Here is a 19,806-nt window from a genome sequence, read left to right as displayed (position 1 = left end):
AAAATTACACAATTTCGTTAGTGATATAGTAGGTTCTTTTCAAATTTACTTTAATTATCTGATTACATAATTCATCACGAGCGTAGCTTTTCACCAAACTTCCGACAATGGATTGACATCGATCTTCACAACTGTTGAAATCGGAATTGGTCAACAAACAGTCAATCAAGGTGCTAATAGTTGCCATCATGTGTGTCAAAGTTCATCATGTTGAAAGTCCATCGCATCGTCACTAGCAACGACTACATTGGCGACTAATCGCAAAATGACGTCATAGCAGCCCACCGTTGGTGTAAATCGCACAGGTAATCGTTGGGTGTCCATCGCACAACTAATCGTCAATTTGAGCGATAGTGTCCACGGGCCTTTAGATTTAGCAAGATCATGATTTAAGAAGTTTGATAATGGGGTGTTGTAAGCTTCTGTCACCAGAATTAACAACCTTTAGGTTACACACAATCATGTTGCCAATTCCAAAAGAAATGCTTCATCATACACCTCCGTAGCATTGCATTAAAATTATCACAACATATGCTTTTAGAGTCCATTGACTATACGACATACTGACATATTCGAATAGCTCCTGTGGTATCAAGGCTATGACAAGCATGAGTGAAGAGCAGAAACCATGAAGAAAATAAACAAACAAGCACCTGCACCGGCTGCCGAGAGCATGGCTGTGTAATCTGCGGAGTGCACCTCTTATGACATGAGAGGTTGCAGTACGCGCACTGGCATCCCCTGTCCTTAATGTTCCAAAACATCATTTTGCTGCAAACTTCACAAAATGTTGGCATCGTAAATTGCACGGCTACCATCTGGTGACCTTTCTTCTTTGCATCCTTTTGCTATAGAAAGAATTAATAATTATTGGACTGGGACATGGCAATGATAAAGTACCTGGTTGAGGGGCTGAGGGACCAGTACCAAGGAAACGGTGAAGTTTAGTATTGGAAGTCATCTGAAAGGGTTGGCCACAAGGCAGCTAACAGAAGCATTAGGCCTCAGTCTGTATGTATGTTTCAGTATGTATGTCTCAGTCTGTATGTATGTCTCAGTATGTATGTCTCAGTCTGTATGTATGTCTCAGTATGTATGTCTCAGTATGTATGTGTCAATATGTATGTCTCAGTAAGTATGTCTCAGTATGCATGTCTCAATATGTATGTCTCAGTATGCATGTCTCAGTATGTATGTCTCAGTCTGTAACTATGTATGTATCAATATGTATGTCTCAGTATGTACATGTATGTCTCAATATGTATGTCTCAGTATGTATGTCTCAGTATGTATGTCTCAGTATGCATGTCTCAGTATGTATGTCTCAATATGTATGTCTCAATATGTATGTCTCAGTATGTATGTCTCAGTATGCATGTCTCAATATGTATGTCTCAGTATGCATGTCTCAGTATGTATGTCTCAGTCTGTAACTATGTATGTATCAATATGTATGTCTCAATATGTACATGTATGTCTCAATATGTATGTCTCAATATGTATGTCTCAATATGTATGTCTCAATATGTATGTCTCAGTATGTATGTCTCAATATGTATGTCTCAGTATGTATGTCTCAATATTTATGTCTCAATATGTATGTCTCAGTATGTATGTCTCAGTATGTATGTCTCAATATGTATGTCTCAATATGTATGTCTCAGTATGTATGTCTCAATATGTATGTCTCAGTATGTATGTATGTATGTGTGTGTGTATGTATGTAGCTCCTAAGTCCTTAAAACTAAACAGCTTCAGACATATGCACTACCTGAAGTTCAGACAGACATGACGACAGCTCATGTTCGATTAGAAAGTTTGATACTAACAAATGATACCATCACATTATTGTTATGATGCTAGTATTTTTACTGTTTATTCACAAAATTGAAATATACTGTAAAAACTCTATTTGAAGGTTAAGGCCACTTTTACATGAACACCACCTCTAATAGAATGCAACATTGACAATTTTTGATTTTTACGAACCCATAATAGAAAGTGTTCAGTGGATAAGTATCAACAAAATGGTACTAATAATGACTCAGTTACATCAATAACAATCCATTATTTTGCTGTTGCTATAGTGGTTGCCATGGTTATAGCGGTTGCCATGGTTATAGCGGTTGCCATGGTTATAGCGGTTGCCATGGTTATAGCGGTTGCCATGGTTATAGCGGTTGCCATGGTTATAGCGGTTGCCATGGTTATAGTGATGGTGTCCTTGAGAAGAGGGATCATCACAATCGTCAGAACTACTCTATTCAAAGTCACCAAGGTCTAAATCATATCCAGTTTTCAAATTCATCCATAATGTGGTTTAAAATCTTTCCTGAAAACCTTAAAGGGTTTTGAAGAACGATGAGAATGGATTTAGGAACAACGTAATAGCAGCCATTTGTTATGGCGTATTCCAATGAAAATATTTAAAATGTTTTTAAAACTCGAAAACTTTGTGTGTTTTTTAACTCCAAAACTTTACGGCTTCTCTTTAAAACTCTGAAAGCGACACCATTGAAATAGTTAATAACTGTATCACGCTAATATTTTATAACCAGAGTAGTTCTTTGTTTAACTTCGTCTGATAGTATATGACAAAAACTGAGGCCGAAGAAGTATACAAATATATGTGAGGCCGACAGCATTAATGTCGCTATGCCGATGGGGAGTGCAAAATATAGGTGACATTAGCATCGCCTCACCCATAAAAGGATTAAAATTATTTCTCCAAAATTTGCTTTGTCTTTATTTGAACGCTACCTCTAATAAAACGCCACTATAGGGAAGGTTGAAAATAGAACGCCATGGCATTCAAATAGAGGTTTTACGGTATTCACTAAAATTGGAATGAGACAAAACGTAAATATGATGCTCAGCAATGAAAACATTTTGTTAGCAAGTTTTAATGATTTATTAATGGCGAGCCACTTGTCACCGAGTTTTAAATGTTCGTCCTGATATTCTAATGGTTGGGTGTGTATCAAACAGTACAACTGATATTCTAATGGTTGGGTGTGTATCAAACAGTACAACTGATATTCTAATGGTAGGGTGTGTATCAAACAGTAGAACTCATATTCTAGTGGTTGGGTGTGTATCAAACAGTACAACTGATATTCTAGTGGTAGGGTGTGTATCAAACAGTACAACTGATATTCTAATGGTTGGGTGTGTATCAAACAGTACAACTGATATTCTAATGGTAGGGTGTGTATCAAACAGTACAACTGATATTCTAGTGGTAGGGTGTGTATCAAACAGTACAACTCATATTCTAGTGGTTGGGTGTGTATCAAACAGTACAACTGATATTCTAGTGGTAGGGTGTGTATCAAACAGTACAACTGATATTCTAGTGGTTGGGTGTGTATCAAACAGTACAACTGATATTCTAATGGTAGGGTGTGTATCAAACAGTACAACTGATATTCTAATGGTAGGGTGTGTATCAAACAGTACAACTGATACTCTAGTGGTTGGGTGTGTATCAAACAGTACAACTGATATTCTAATGGTAGGGTGTGTATCAAACAGTACAACTGATATTCTAATGGTAGGGTGTGTATCAAACAGTACAACTGATATTCTAATGGTAGGGTGTGTATCAAACAGTACAACTGATATTCTAATGGTAGGGTGTGTATCAAACAGTACAACTGATATTCTAATGGTAGGGTGTGTATCAAACAGTACAACTGATATTCTAGTGGTAGGGTGTGTATCAAACAGTACAACTGATATTCTAATGGTAGGGTGTGTATCAACAGTACATTCAGCCTATCGGTCTTTAACTTGTTAAAATGTCCTACGATTGGTTTGTAAACCATGAAATACATTTCTGAATCTATTTTAAACAATTTCAGGGCTACATGATAAATGTATCACATTCATTTAATACACAGAGCAAACCAACCAACATAAGATGACTCAGAGGTGAATAGGCTTTGAGAAACCTAGAGAAGGGTATCCAATCATTCAAATAGATCATCCCAAGCCAATAAGGTGTCCAATCCTGGTGCATAGCTCAACCCTATCATGCTCAACACGAGGGACTAAAGATAACATGTTTTTGTTAATGAAATGAAAAGGAGACTGTTACATATAGGAATAAAAAAATACTTCCAAACTTAAGCCTTAACGCCGTTGAAGACTGACTCCAACCCAACCACACTGTAGGCTCACTGAAACCTGACAGACAGACAGACATACTTTGGAGAGAGATGCACAATGAGAGATTGGAAGGATAGACAATGTAAGCATTTGCGTAGTTTTCTTTGGAAGCTGACTAATAAAGTAAACAAGCTAACATTCATTGAGGCAACTAACGGTCGAGACAATATATGTAGTATGGGACAACTCCATTGGCACAAATCACCATATCACGGCAACAGCGAGAAAACAGCCTGCCGCAGCAAAGTTTTAGATTCAAGGGAAAAAAACTAAACAAATAATCACCTCTTTAGCTGGTTTCTTTTTCTGATCCTTGGGCTGTTTCGTTTTTGGTGCTTTTCGTTTAGCAGGAGGCCGACGCAGACGCTTTTTCTGGTACTCATCCAAATAACCACGGAAAGCATTGACAGCAATGGTAGTAGGAAAATCTTCAACATCCTTCTTTGGAACACTTTTGTTCACTTGAGCAGTGACGCAGTCTGGAGGTAAGAAATGCGTCACAAAGGAATTAGCGAGAGGATAAGAAGGCAATATTTCAATATTCATTACAATAAGACGAGCTTCAACAATCGGGCAGATAACAGAATGTCATCCACCAAAAAATATCCTGCATCTACTTTTCAAAGATATCCCATAATGGCGCTTTGTGAATAACATAGAACCGAACAAATATACCACAGCGCACACCTTCAAACATAAGGCTGAGTGATCCATTTGCAGAGCGAACTCGCTGACTAGCGCTCGCAGGTGTCTATGCATACCTTTAAAGCTAGACATGAGATCGCGGAACTTGAGGGGGTGAAAGTTGTCAGGCCTGCCCATGCAAGTTGCACTCCTCGTAAGCAGCATTGTGTACATCTCCTTCATGGCATCCCTGAAGACCCTATCATAGACGGATTTAAGGTCGCTGTCTGCCCGACGGAACGTCAAGTACTACAATGATATTCATATTATCTTTTAGTTTCTTCAGTTGCCATACTTCATACCTCGAACCTTAAAAAGGGCTAGAGCATCATCAACACCGCATATCCAAGTCAATATCATTATTATTGGTCATTGTCCTTTCATCTGTTGACTTTTTCTGTCATAAAACAATTTTTATCCTATGCTTGGTAGAATTATTCCAATTCTCTTGTAGATTGTTAGAGAGTCAATTTGATAAGGTGAATATGACGAGTTTGAGCAAGCATGCATTGTAAGCAAGCATTTTAGTCATGCCTTTATTTGCATGTACATAATTTCATGATGGTATAAAAATTGACACTTAAAATAACAGTTATTTTACTACAAAAATATAAGGCTCTGACATGTATACTGCTTTTTATCACTTTTGACAATTAAACATTGATTCAAGCCACCTTTTATTAACTACAAATTTTTTGATTAATTTAAATGAATCTGATTTCAGATAAAAAATAATTACAATGCAAATAGTACCTTATCCAATGAGGACCAGTCACTTCAACAAATCGAAAGCACTCTTTCATCAATCATGAAGGCTTGCAAACGGAGAGGGTGATAGCTATTATTTAAAATGATCAATGGTAGTAAAAACACTTTGGATAATCCTTTTTGTTTTAATTTTAATGATAAACAAGCTGAATGAGGGTGGCAGCTGCCATTCAGCTTGTATGTTGTAAGTACATCAGATAGAATGCTAGTCCAATCTACAATGACTGCCTCTATTCTATCAAATTGTTAAATTGTATCTCGAGTAGTTATAGTAGTTATAGCCTCTACATTATTTCTCTGTTCAGTCAGACAAAGTACCAGACAAAGACGGTTTGATATCTCTTTTTTTTACATTTCTACCAGTATCGAGAGGTATTCACCGTATTCAAAGTTTTGATGGAGAGCTTTTGCTGGAACAGTAACCATTTTTATACACATACTTCTATGCTCGAATTATTATTAATTCTACATATTCAGGATTTTTATTTTGTTTTCTCAGTTCGTATTAATTGTATCATTACTAAATCATCTTTTATTGTAATCGTAGCAAAACAGACTCAATTTAGTTATTACTTGCTAATTATTTAACATTTACATTTAAACACTTTTATAGTTGTTTAATTTTGTTTCTTAATTTATTTAACCTGGACAAAACATTTTCCTCATGATACGAAGTTTAAAAGTTGTTTGACAAAGTTTGAAAACCTTTACAGTTGTTTATATTTTCTCTCTTAATTTATTTCAACTACACAAAACACTTCTCTCATGATATGTAGTTTAAAAGTTAGCATGGTAACTGTTGTCATGTCAAATAAAAATAAACTAGAAATTCTCGTCATACAGCCCACGACCAAAGTGATATTGGAAAAAGAAAGGGTACTGCTGGTTGAGAAATGCAACATTAGCAGTCAAATGGCACTGCGGTGCAATAGGATAACTGCAATGGTAGCTGCAATGTACTGGGTGTGGGTGTTATTATATACAACAAACAGCAATAATGAAAGGAAAAGATTATATGTTTATATCTCTCCCCCTGCAATAGGAGAAATGCAATATTAGAAGTAAAATGGCAAGCTGCTGTATAATATACATATACACATATATACATATACACATATATACATACATACATATGTAGATACATATATACATACAAAATATTGTTTCCTCACCCCGGATACCCCGTATGGGTGGTAAATTCTGCTCTAACTCGGGTCTCCTACCAGAGACCTGGGAGTTTGAGCACTCGCCTCAAGATCTTAGCTGTTCCCAATAGCACACTTTTCTGCAACTCACCTGAGTTGATTGTTGTTGGTATTTGGGCAAGCCACATTTTATGTGCCGGTGTTATTGCGCCCAGTGCCCCAATGACTACTGGGATTACAGTTCTTACATTCCAGCATTTTTCAATTTCTTCTCCAAGAGGGAGATATTTCTCTACCTTTTCTTTTTCTTTGCTGGCTATATTGTAGTCATTGGGCACTGCTATATCTATTATAGTAGCCCTCTTGTTCTCCTTGTCTACCACCACTATATCTGGTTGGTTTGCTAGGACATGCTTGTCAGTTTGGATGTAGAAGTCCCAGAGGATCTTAGCGCGGTCATTTTCATTCACCTTACTAGGAGCTTCCCACCAGTGTTGTGGTTTATTAAGGCCACACTCATCACATAGACTTCTATACACAATACCTGCGACATGATTATGCCGCTCAGTGTATGCATTTCCTGCTAGCTGCCTGCATCCACTGATGATGTGTTGGATGGTCTCAGGTGCATCTTTGCACAGTCTGCATCTAGGATCGTCTCTAGTGTGATAGATTTTCGTTTGGAGTTGCCTTGTTGGGAGCACTTGCTCCTGGGCTGCCATGATTAGCGACTCTGTATTGGCCGTTAGGTTTCCTTTGTTCAGCCACATATATGTCTGGTGAAGATCGCCAACCTTAGATATTTGTTGGTGGTAAGCACCATGAAGAGGTTTCGTGTGCCAGTCAATTTCCTCATCATCAGGGCGTAGGTCCGTTGTAAGAGCAGCCGATTGAAATTCAGCTAGCAACTTATCTGAGATGGCCATGGAGGCTGCATATGCTTTGATGCTTTGCTCCTCCTCTTTCATATATACACACATATATATATATATATATATACACATACATACATATATATATATACATACACTAACTGTGCCACCCGGCGTTGCTCGTATAATAGAAGAGTATTTGGATAGATAATTGATTTGCATTTAACATATAACAACATTTGCCATTCTAACTTTCAAACTACATATAATGAAAAAAGGTTTTTGTCTTATAAACAATGAGTAGTGAAAGTTTTGTTATTAACCAGTTTGATGTGAGCAAACAGCTTCTCGTGACGTTATGATATGACCCGCGTCATACGCAAAGCAGTTAGGTTCTGCTCTGATATAATGACTTATATTGGCAAGCTAGCAATTCGACTTCCGTAGTCTAGTAGGCATGGTCTTGGACAGGTGAATGGCTTGGTCCAAGATTGAATCCTCTTCAATACGGAATATTTATTCCAAGCTTTCAAGATCTATAGCCGGATTTCCGACGACGACACACGGACAGACTTTGAGAAATATATACATTATATATGTATGATATATATATATATATATATATATATAGCTGGGGGCTGTACATAGCATACCAGGTCATAGCAACCAATATCAAGAGGTTATGATATTTATCTAGATTCCTGTATTTATATCTAAAGAATTATGCTGAATTTAAAAATCTAAACAGATTTAAGCTGGTTGTCATAGAAATAGATGTATATCTATAAGAAAATGTAGGCCTATTACTTAATTTTGCCGATATTAAAAATGGCTTGGCAGTACCACGATATTGGGCACAGCTGTAGTACAGTCAACAAATACTTTAGAAAAGAAATAACAGTAACATATTGCACACCATCGGTCACTATACACTTCGATCTTGTAAATTCGAATGATTATTCTTATAACTAAATCTTATAAAATCGAATAATTATTATTACAATTAAATATTGTAATAAACTTATAATAATCGTTAAAAAATATCATCGTCATTTCCTTTACTTTCACTGCTTTGGACATCAGTTGGAATACCGCAGTACTCATTATAAGTATCCAAAATGTTAGAGTCCGGTAGAATCGGCAAAAAAACCGATTTCTTTTCAGTACTTCAACGTTAATTACAGAAACCTTCGGCAATTAGACAATGTGATAGACTGGTGAAATGTGCACGCTTTTTCATGAAATGCGCACGACTTAATAGTTCTACTCTCTGTCGCACCGCCTTATCGGCGTTTCATTGGCCGATCTTAATTTTGATTAAAATAGGCTTGGCAAGTTTATATTTCGATTTAAGGCCGAATTAATCTGTCTATTTATGTATAATCTGATCAGATGGGTTAGTTTAAGATATTGCGGTAACCTTTCAAAGACTTGGTAACATATTTAAATAGGTTTATATGTGTTTTGTATCATTATTATACTTAAACGACTCTACACAAAAATGGTTAAATTTGTTGAAGAGATTTCGGTACAAGGGTTTGGTCACGGCCGTTAAAGGATAATTTTTCGAAAGTTGTGTGCACGTATGCATTTATCATAAATCTCCCAAACAATCGCTTTGCTCATGTTTGGTCATGGGATTATTTGTGCAAACTTTGATTACCCGGGCAATAGATGCCAGGCATTCACCTAATATAACTATATAGCTCAATATACCACTTTAATTCGTTAGCCATGGGTCCTAAGATTGATTATGACATTAATAGAAAAAGTAAAAATCATTGTCATAAGCAGATCATAACCACTAAATACTATTAATGTAGGGGGTCCACTGTATAAGTTTCAAAAAATATTACGGAGCCTCCCTTCAACTTTACTCCTTTCACCGTACAAATCCTTGATAGCCAACATTTCTGCAATGCTTATCTGGTATTCGCTGTCACTGCGAAACCAATTAATCTGTGTGTAATATTTCATATTACACAGTTATAAGCAAAGTTAATGCTCTGCGACTCCAATATCTCTTGCTTTAACTGGTGCTGCCATCACGCCTCTGCAATCAATGCCACGACGTTGCCAAACGTTTACGCGAATGCATAGTCACCAACCAACCTTATCATAGATGAACCGGCCAAGGTCTGGTATCTCCTCACACTCTGTGATGGCCAGATCTTCTGGATAGTTCCATTGACTAGCACTAACTGGAGCTGGCTTGGAGCTGATAGACAGTTTTGTAGACAGGCTACGGGTTTGCACTGGACAAACATAGTATTAATATTTATTATATTACAGACATACAAACCAAATATCAGATGTGCACCAATAGAAATCAAGGATACATGCTTGTACCAGCACCCTCTGGCAACAATCTACTCCGCATACTAACCTGCAAGCTCGTTCGCACATGTAGTTGAGACCCTTTACTAATAGCGATGACATCATATAACATGGAGTTTATTACATATTGCAACATTCATTCTAATGCTTCACATAGCTACTTAACATGTGTAATAAGGAGTTGTCATGCTCTAGGATAACACACGTAATAAGGAGTTGTCATGCTCAAGAATAACACGCGCAATAAGGAGTTGTCATGCTCTAGAATAACACACGTAATAAGGAGTTGTCATGCTCTAGAATAACAAGCATAATAAGGAGTTGTCATGCTCAAGAATAACAAGCATAATAAGGAGTTGTCATGCTCTAGAATAACACGCGCAATAAGGAGTTGTCATGCTCTAGAATAACACACATAATAAGGAGTTGTCATGCTCAAGAATAACAAGCATAATAAGGAGTTGTCATGCTCTAGAATAACACGCGCAATAAGGAGTTGTCATGCTCTAGAATAACACACGTAATAAGGAGTTGTCATGCTCTAGAATAACAAGCATAATAAGGAGTTGTCATGCTCAAGAATAACAAGCATAATAAGGAGTTGTCATGCTCTAGAATAACACGCGCAATAAGGAGTTGTCATGCTCTAGAATAACACACGTAATAAGGAGTTGTTATGCTCTAGAATAACAAGCATAATAAGGAGTTGTCATGCTCAAGAATAACAAGCATAATAAGGAGTTGTCATGCTCTAGAATAACACACGTAATAAGGAGTTGTCATGCTCTAGAATAACACACGTAATAAGGAGTTGTCATTGTCTAGAATAGCACACATAATAAGGAGTTGTCATGCTCTAGAATAACAAGCATAATAAGGAGTTGTCATGCTCTAGAATAACAAGCATAATAAGGAGTTGTCATGCTCAAGAATAACAAGCATAAGGAGTTGTCATGCTCTAGAATAACACACGTAATAAAGAGTTGTCATGCTCTAGAATAAATTACAGGAATTGCTGTTTTCTTATTGGAATATCTTCCACATCACAAAGTTTCAAACCGTGCAGCCGATCAAATGAATTGAACTTTGTTTGACGGTATGACTAAACTCTTAAATACAGACATTCTGCGTATTTGCATCTCCTAGGTGCAAGGTCGTAAGGGGGTCGAAGGTGGACGTAAGACAGTCCGTAAGAGGATGTAAGCAGGTCGTGAGCAAGATGTAATACAGAAATAAAGAATACCAATTATCCAAGGGAGTATCATAATCATGAAGCGTAGATACAAATACATGTAGTACCTTTTATAGAGGCAGGTAGGGTGGAAGCGTGTGGTTGCTGAGGTATCTCTTGTTTAACAAAGTTGTCTCCCCAATCAGAATCATCACTCGTGGCCCTCTTCATTCTCTCTTTGCGTTTTTCTGCTGCTGCCATCGCAGAGGCTTCCATCATTTGTCCAGTTCTTTTTTGTACTAAAATATATCGCAAACTTGTGCTGAATTTCAGTGCAAATGTAAAAATAGCGAATGCTGCGCCACACAATACATCAATCCAAAACTTTGGACGCATTACAATAGAAGCTGGCAGCGATACTTTTTATTATTTATCCGCTAGTCTAAGGTCACCGGGTTCAGCAAATGCAAAGGTCATGTCAGTGAATCCATTTACAGAGCGACTAACACCTTGTAGAAACTGTGGAATAGTCACAAAAGGAAAAAGCACGAGTGACTGAACTCTAGCCTAAGAGAAGACAACAGCTAAGATTTCCAGTGTTGACATTTCCAAACCGAACATATTTCTGTGTTAATCAATTGCTTGACTATTTAACTGAACCATCTCTCATACAAGGGTATCTTTATTGACACATCATGGGAGTAACCTTAAGCGCAGCTCTCTGTTGGCTAATCTATATCGATTTCATTCTGCAGGATAGACTAAGTGAGCCGAAAACACACAAGTAAAACTACCATTGTTATGCACAAACCTTCCAAACTCTCCGCAGTTGTGAGGGTGTCATAAGATTGAGACTTGCTATTACCAGTGTGTGGCCCATTCATCTTTCCTTGCTTCTATAATGATAATCAGTAATAGTGATACACAAAGATATCTTGACAACCACTGCTAGCAGACACTGCTGGTATGCATGCGTGTATGTGAAATGCATACATGAATACACATGCATACACAATGAATGCATTTGTTGGACATGCATTGGGAGGAGGCTCTTATTAAAACCCAAGCTCTAATGGAATACAGAGATGATATCTCTGTTTGTTTCCATGCAGTTGTACTTGAGACACCTAGCGTGTCAGTCGGTATGGGCAAGGTTCAAACCTTGAAAATATACCAGGCAATAAGCAGTCTAATTCTCTGCCAAAAAAATTGACATAACAACGATTTGTCTTTAACGCCTGAAATGAATAAATGCAAATTATGATTTACTATAATTTTCAAGTTTCCTTGTCTGCTTTTTCTCCAGAGTCGAGCCTGACATTGAATACTACTTAACATTTAACACATCGGCTTTTATCAATGTAACAAAACAGAAATGTGAACTAAATTTTCAATTTCACAATATTTAGACAAACTGGCTTCGAATTGGGCTATATGGTTGCTAATTGTGATACAAAACTTCCAAATGTGGTTTCTGCTAAAGGTTTTAGTTGGCTTATCCCTTCCATACTTCCAGGAGCTCCTGCTCAGAAGTATTTCCCGACAGCCCTCACAAGCGGGTACAGACCTTCTAAAACTATGGATAACATCAATTAGATCAGCTTACTATTACCAACCCAAACCTTGTAGCTTCCGCAAATAGAATAACAGTTGTCAGACAAAGCGAGTTTACATGAAACTTATTTTTAAATAATGTAGGTTTTATTATTTTACATGTTTTGTTTCAATAATAATATAATAATCTTGTATGGCATGCTGGGAATGGCTTTTTTTAAAGAATAGGCGACCAGTGCGCAGAATAGCACATGAAAGCTTGTTCACGCATGCATCAATAGCACAAGTACTACAGATGAGTCACTGTTAAGTCTTTGAAACACATTTCATTGCGTCGTGTCCATACATAAAGTACTACCTACATGATGTTGAAATGATCAAACATTTTTAGTAGTGGTATTTTAACTACAATTAGTATATATTGCAACAAAAATATTCTTATAGTCATTGTAACGATTTCTGGACTGCCTTTTGGTTGTGTCTAGAGTGATAAGCAGCACCAAAGCAGAACAACTCCCAGATTTTATAAGTATTAGGAAGATAGCAGCGGAAACTGTAAAAGACTTCAGATTCTAACAAGGGTACTTGAGGCAATTTTTTACCGCACTGATGTTTTCTAGACATTTTGGATTCTATTAACCACAAATCAGTTGGAGAAAAACAATGTGTAAAAAAGATACAATTCGTGTAGTGAACCACACGAATTTAATCTTTTGTACTGATATTGAATCTCTGCGTTAGAGCTAGAGAATAGAGAACAAACACAAAGTATGCCCATATTTCTGTCACAACTCTGTAGGCACACTACTCTGTAGACACACTACTCTGTAGGCACACTACTCTGTAGGCACACTACTCTGTAGGCACACTACTCTGTAGGCATACTACTCTGTAGGCACACTACTCTGTAGGCACACTACTCTGTAGGCACACTACTCTGTAGGCACACAACTCTGTAGGCACACAACTCTGTAGACACCCTACTCTGTAGGCATACTACTCTGTAGGCACACAACTCTGTAGGCACACTACTCTGTAGGCATACTACTCTGTAGGCACACAACTCTGTAGGCACACTACTCTGTAGGCACACTACTCTGTAGGCACAGAACTCTGTAGACACACTACTCTGTAGGCACACTACTTTGTTGGCACACTACTCTGTAGGCACACTACTCTGTAAGCACACTACTCTGTAGGCACACTACTCTACCCATACGACACTGTTCAGGACAAAGATTACTTAATGATTAGCACTTTCTATAGAGGGTTGTATTCCAACCCTCTATAGAAAGTGCTTTTGGAATGTAATTGCTTAAAAATATGAATATTCATATTACGCTCTAACATTCTAGCTTCTATGAAATGAGAGTCAGGGCTAGTCTAAAGGCGTGGTCACACGAGCACCGAACCGACGTAGGATCGGTTCGGAGGCTGGTTCGGTTCGTGGCACATGTCACACGGCCACCGAAGTAACTTCGCTTCCTAGATACCATACGTATAGAGACAGGACACGGTTTCATTAGTAGTTGTTATGTATTTGAGTTAAATATTTCTATTGTAAACAAAAAAAACTTTGAGGAACAATTATAAATTATAATTACACAGCAGATTTATCAGAAGATCGTTCGGCTGCTCAAAATAAATCACTCGATACAAATATTTTGCTAACCCTTCCCATCAACATAATTATATTTTTTTTATTAACATATGAATGTTTTTCTATGCTGAGTACATAACAAACAAAAACAGTCTTTATCATAGTACTGTGGTTTTACATAAATAAATCAGTCAACGATAGTTCATTAGGATGAATATGACACATTACTTATATTCTACACGAAAGAAAATCACAACCATTCCCTTACATTTATGCAAAACTTGAGTGCAACATCTTACATTTATGCAACCCAATCACAAGTCCGGGTGAACCTTGTCGTAAATTGCTTCATGTTGTTTATTTAACGAAATAAAAGTATCGTCCCATTTCTTTTTTAACTTTACTCACACACACGTAAGAAGAAATGTGACGCGTGCTCGCTAGAATTCTAGAATTTTAACCAGCCAATAAGAGCAAGGGTTCGGCACGAAATTTCGAGCAGTACCGAAATAGTTCGTTTCGGCCAGAAATGTCCTCAGCCGAACTTTTTAGAGCTGAAAACGACGTCGTTTTGCGTCATTTAGTTCGGTTCGGTGCCCGTGTGACCACGGCTTTAGAGGGCACTATACGGCTCACTTCCATTCAATACACAGAGAAAACCAACATAGGATGACTCAAAGGTGGACACGCTTTGAAAAACCTAGAGAAGAGTATCCAATCATTCAAATAGATCATCGCAAGCCAATAATGTGTCCATTCCTATTGCATAGCTCAACCCTATCATGCTTAACAGGGGACACGAGAGATAACAAGTTTGTCGCCTTAGCGATAAAATATTAAACTAATATTAGACTGTTGAGAATAACATAAATTTTACCGTGTCACAATGTATGAGAAAACTCCCAGACTTCCATAGATTTAACTAAACCGCTTCTACAAGGAATGTTCGGGAGCCTGACTAGCAGCTTTCTGATGTGCTGCTAATTAGCAGAATTTCACAGCCATTATTAAATTTAGGAGTAACATAGAACTATCTTTATAATGAAGGTTAGAAGCCAAAGGTCAACAAATCATGGTTGTTTGCAATAAGACAGCATCATGATCCATAAAAAACCGAATCATTAAGTTTTACTCTTTCCTCGGTTTTTCAAAGATAATTACGGGCAAGATCAGGTCGTTAATAACGCTGCCGTTGATAACGCTGCCATTAATAACGCTGCCATTGATAATGCTACCGTTGATAACGCTGCTGTTAATAACGCTGCCGTTAATAATGCTGCCGTTGATAACGCTGCTGTTAATAACGCTGCCGTTGATGACGTTATTAACGCTATCGTTAATAACGCTGCCTCATAAACTAAATAGAAAGGGAATAAGCACCAATTTTTCTCATACATAGAAGAATAGATTATCACAGGGCACACTCAGTGGCATTCTCTAATCTAGATCAGCCCAAAGCGTTCCATATATCACTCTTAATAGGCACCCAGGTAAATAAGTCAAACATCAAGTTCATATTGCTATTGTCGTTTGACCTGTTTGTAATTTCACTTCGAACTTTCAGTCAACGATCAGGTTAGTCTAACCTAGTCGATGTCTCAAGTTTGTTGATATAAACATCGCCAAACTACAATTACCATAGAATTTGGATAAAAGAGAACGAATCCAGTCTAGAAATACAATGTAATGGGGCGGAACTTTTAAAACTTTGGTAGCGGCCAAAAAAGAGATATGGCAGGGTAAAGCACTAGCCAACACACATGGCTAGCTGACAATAAGAGTAATGTGCAAAATCATGAAAAGAAAAGCGGAAAAAGTGTGTCTGCAGGTAACTTACATCTCCATAAAAATATTCCCTTAATGGGCCATAGACCTGAAATAACAGAGCTACAAATCGAACACAAAGGTTTGCAACATCGCTATAACCGCTCGCGCATCAATGCCTCTATGAACACAAATTTATAAACAGTAAAACATGGACTAGTCGGAAAAATATTTTATGGAAATAACCTATAGAAACAAACATCACCCACAACAAGCTGAGTGGCGCTGATCACACAAGGGCAATGGAATGAAACGCACTAACATGCTGCCTGAAGGAGGTGGGACAATGGTTTGCTATTTTGCAAAAATGACAAATTGCCAAACAACTTTCTTCTTAAAGTGTAGCAATTTCTACCATAAAATCAATACTTGAATGCTATGGCAATGTATTTTTCAACCCTTTCCCTGTAGTGGCATTCTATTAGAAGTGACATTCAAACTTTCTGGGAAAATAAATTTAACCCTTTCACATTCAAAGAGATGCTAATGTCACCGATATTTTGCACACTCCTTCGGGCAAAGCGATATTAATGCCTTTTTACTAAACCATTTACGGCATCAGCATTTTTACTAAACCATTTACATATACGTCCAAGTATCAGACCGAGGTGAACAGCGAACTAGCCGGAGACATACAGCCATTAAATATTGCGATGGTGTTGCTTTCCAAATTAAAAAAGATAGCGTAGAAGCCCATGCCCAACGGACCTACGGACCGCAACAATTAGCGGGTTTGACATCATCACCAACGATAAGGTGTACAAACTATGAGCCATTAACTGTCGGAGAACGCTGACCAACAACCAATAGAAATTATGAATTTGTAGTCCTGACGTCGCGAGTCCTTTTGTTATTCTTTGAATCTTTTGTAAATTCGTTACAAGCATAATCTTTCGCCAGGCTTGCCAAATGACATCGACCTTCACAACTGTTGAAATTGGATCTGATGCCGTTAACAAACAGCCAATCACGATGCTAACAATTGCATTCATTAATTCAAAGTTCAACATAGCAATGAATATGCCTTGCCAAGTAGTTAAAGTTAATTCTCATCTGCTTGTCCATCAATACAAACATTCTTATATCTAGCTTGTATCACTAAAAAATTTAATACTACTTGAATTTTTGTTTTGTTTTTGCAACGATCCTATACAATCTGGACACGTTGAACCTCCCATTTTCAACCCAACTAAAAATACAAGGTAGAGTATCGTTTAGCATGTTTACTATATTCACTATATATTTTTCAATGCCCGAGCAGCAGTAAAAACAAGCCTCTGCGGATCAACACATCACTGCAAAAAAGCGGACCAAAGGAGACGCATCCAAAATTGGTTTTTGACATAAATCAAAATATGCGGAAGTTATCACTCGTCACACCTCCCTTACCCTAAGGTTACGCACAGGCACAAAGCGGAACATAATTTAAACCCTGCCGATTAGGGTCACAACACAGAGGTTAAACAGATTTACCATAAGAAGGGAAACCACATCTCATTGTAAGCTAACTGCATAAATAACTATGTTGATCAGGCCTTTCTATATTACATGAACTCTTTTGCAAAATGAGTAAAACTAGACTCTAAGAATGACACAGACCAGCTGATTGCCTCGTCGATCTGTACACAAATTTACTTATCAACTCGGTAGACCCTTAAGCATATCTTACTGAAGAGTTGATAATATCATGCAAAGGAGCTACATAATTAAAATCAGCTATATCTCAACCAAACATTGGCGGCCAAATATAGAATTTCACGCAATGCTGAAGGAAAATGTCACCAAGCTATCTTTGAAACACAAAAATTCCTTTCACAAAGGTACTCGCTACATACAACCCATGCAAAAACTGTTCTGAAGATGCCTTTATAAAACATTTCTTATGGTGCGTTTACACTGGCCGACACCGACTTCAATTAGCTGCCAATACCCCGACGCAGACAGGTACCTCCGACATTTCACGCATGGGTACCGACACCGACTCCCCCTTTACATTGCAACGATCAAACGATTTTTGTCATTACCAACAGCAAATCACAGCGTTTCGCAGTTCTGACCTTCACCCGACCACGCAAAGACGAGTACACATAAAAATCAACACGCTTGATGTGGAAAATTATATGCTAGTACTACACTACTACTGCTCCTACTACTACCGCTAGAAGCAACTACTGAATGCCAAGCAATGAATGAATGATGAGGCAATGAAAATCCGAGCAAAGAACTGTACGTACAGTTCTTTCGTCCGAGTAATTATAATAAATAAAATGAATAATGAAGAAAATTGAATGGTGAATGTATATTTGTGGTAGAAGTAATGTGGTGGACGCCGGGCCAACACTTTACACTTCTTGTAATTATTTGTTTGTATATATTTTATATGTCTGTAAATATTTTATTATATGGGTTGTCCTTTTTATTCTCTTTTTATTCCCTTTTTATTGTTGGCCTTGTTACTCGTTACGCTATCAATTGTCGTCGTTTATGTTGTCATATCAACGCACTAGCGGGCCTAATTATTGGCCATTTAAACATTGTTAGCCGGTGTTCTCACTCAGTCCCGTTAGCCGGAACGGGCAATTTTATTGTATATAAGGGAGCAACGCTCACTTAGTAGACAGAGCAAATGGCCGTACGCTCCTCGGCTAGTGAATTTCCTTCGCTAATAAAACATTGAATGAAATCACACGCAATTTATTTCTGTATGACATAATCTAGATCGGGCCAAGTAAGGGCCTGCAAATTCCTTTACAGTAGTACTAGTAGTAGAACTAGTAGTAGTCGTACAACTGGCTATTCACTTTTAATTAATTTAAATTAAAGAACTAACTTGATTTTTTGGTACTCTCGCGTTCGCATCGTTGCTAGCCATGCTGGTTCACTATTAAAAAGAGAACGAGGGAAAGTTTAATGACAGTCTCCTAGCCTCTCATTAAACCTAGCCCTTTCGTTTCATAAACTTAGCACTGTCATTAAAGCCTAGGCTCATTTAATCAGAGGCTCCTAGCTTTTGATTGGCTGATGAGCGTCCGATTTGTCGGTGCAACCGGGCACTGCTGGGTTTCTCCGACACCGACTTTCAGATCGGTGCCGACACCGATCTTTCTGTTCACACCTACCGACACCGACTCATCAAATTTGTCTGTGCACGACAAAATCGGTGACAAAATCGGCCAGTGTAAACGCACCATTAGAGAAAAACTTCAATACGAAACCAGACTAGGTAAACTTGTACGAGTAACTGCTCTGTTATATATTAAAATGAAAGTTCAATAGGTCATGCAATCAAGCCGTGAGTAAATGACGAAATGTTAATATAGAAACAAGGAGGTAGCCTTAGAACTACAAGCCATCTAGAAGTAGAAGTGCAAGAGGTGTTTGGGTCACATACCAAATTCATTTCATGCTCTCTGGTCATACCAGCAGCTGGGACTGGAGCTAAATTGTCCGCTGATTGTGATTTTCTTACGTGAACATTCTGACGTAAAACATGTGTCTAGAAAACATAACAACTAATAACATCCAACATAACAACTAATAATAGTGAGGGGAAGATGGTGAGAAGCATTCAGCCATTAGATTTTTTCATTTATTTATAAGCTCCGTGCTTCTTTTGCAAGTTATTAGGATGTTTACTGATGAGTTGAATGCTGTTATAGCCCTAACTAGTAACTCAGTGAG

The 19,806-nt window shown here is 37.7% G+C and overlaps 1 protein-coding gene across 6 annotated transcripts in view; it reads right to left on the bottom strand.

Annotated features, from left to right (window-relative positions):
• LOC137392310 (unconventional myosin-IXb-like) overlaps positions 1 to 19,806 on the bottom strand; it is a 119,468-nt gene that overhangs the window by 14,728 nt on the left and 84,934 nt on the right. For 5 of the 6 annotated variants that reach the window (XM_068078983.1, XM_068078982.1, XM_068078985.1 and 2 more), the window contains 7 exons: positions 19,517 to 19,621; positions 11,959 to 12,043; positions 11,276 to 11,446; positions 9,752 to 9,894; positions 4,932 to 5,103; positions 4,456 to 4,649; positions 654 to 848 (listed from right to left, as the gene is read on the bottom strand). In XM_068078983.1, the coding sequence (XP_067935084.1) occupies positions 654 to 848; positions 4,456 to 4,649; positions 4,932 to 5,103; positions 9,752 to 9,894; positions 11,276 to 11,446; positions 11,959 to 12,043; positions 19,517 to 19,621 (1,065 nt within the window). The remainder of the gene's footprint in view (positions 1 to 653; positions 849 to 4,455; positions 4,650 to 4,931; positions 5,104 to 9,751; positions 9,895 to 11,275; positions 11,447 to 11,958; positions 12,044 to 19,516; positions 19,622 to 19,806) is intronic. The other variant, XM_068078988.1, reaches the window with a different exon arrangement.

Source organism: Watersipora subatra, chromosome 3 (assembly GCF_963576615.1).
Source record: "Watersipora subatra chromosome 3, tzWatSuba1.1, whole genome shotgun sequence".
Lineage (NCBI taxonomy): Eukaryota > Metazoa > Bryozoa > Gymnolaemata > Cheilostomatida > Watersiporidae > Watersipora > Watersipora subatra.
This window is presented reverse-complemented; position numbering and strand designations above follow the sequence as displayed.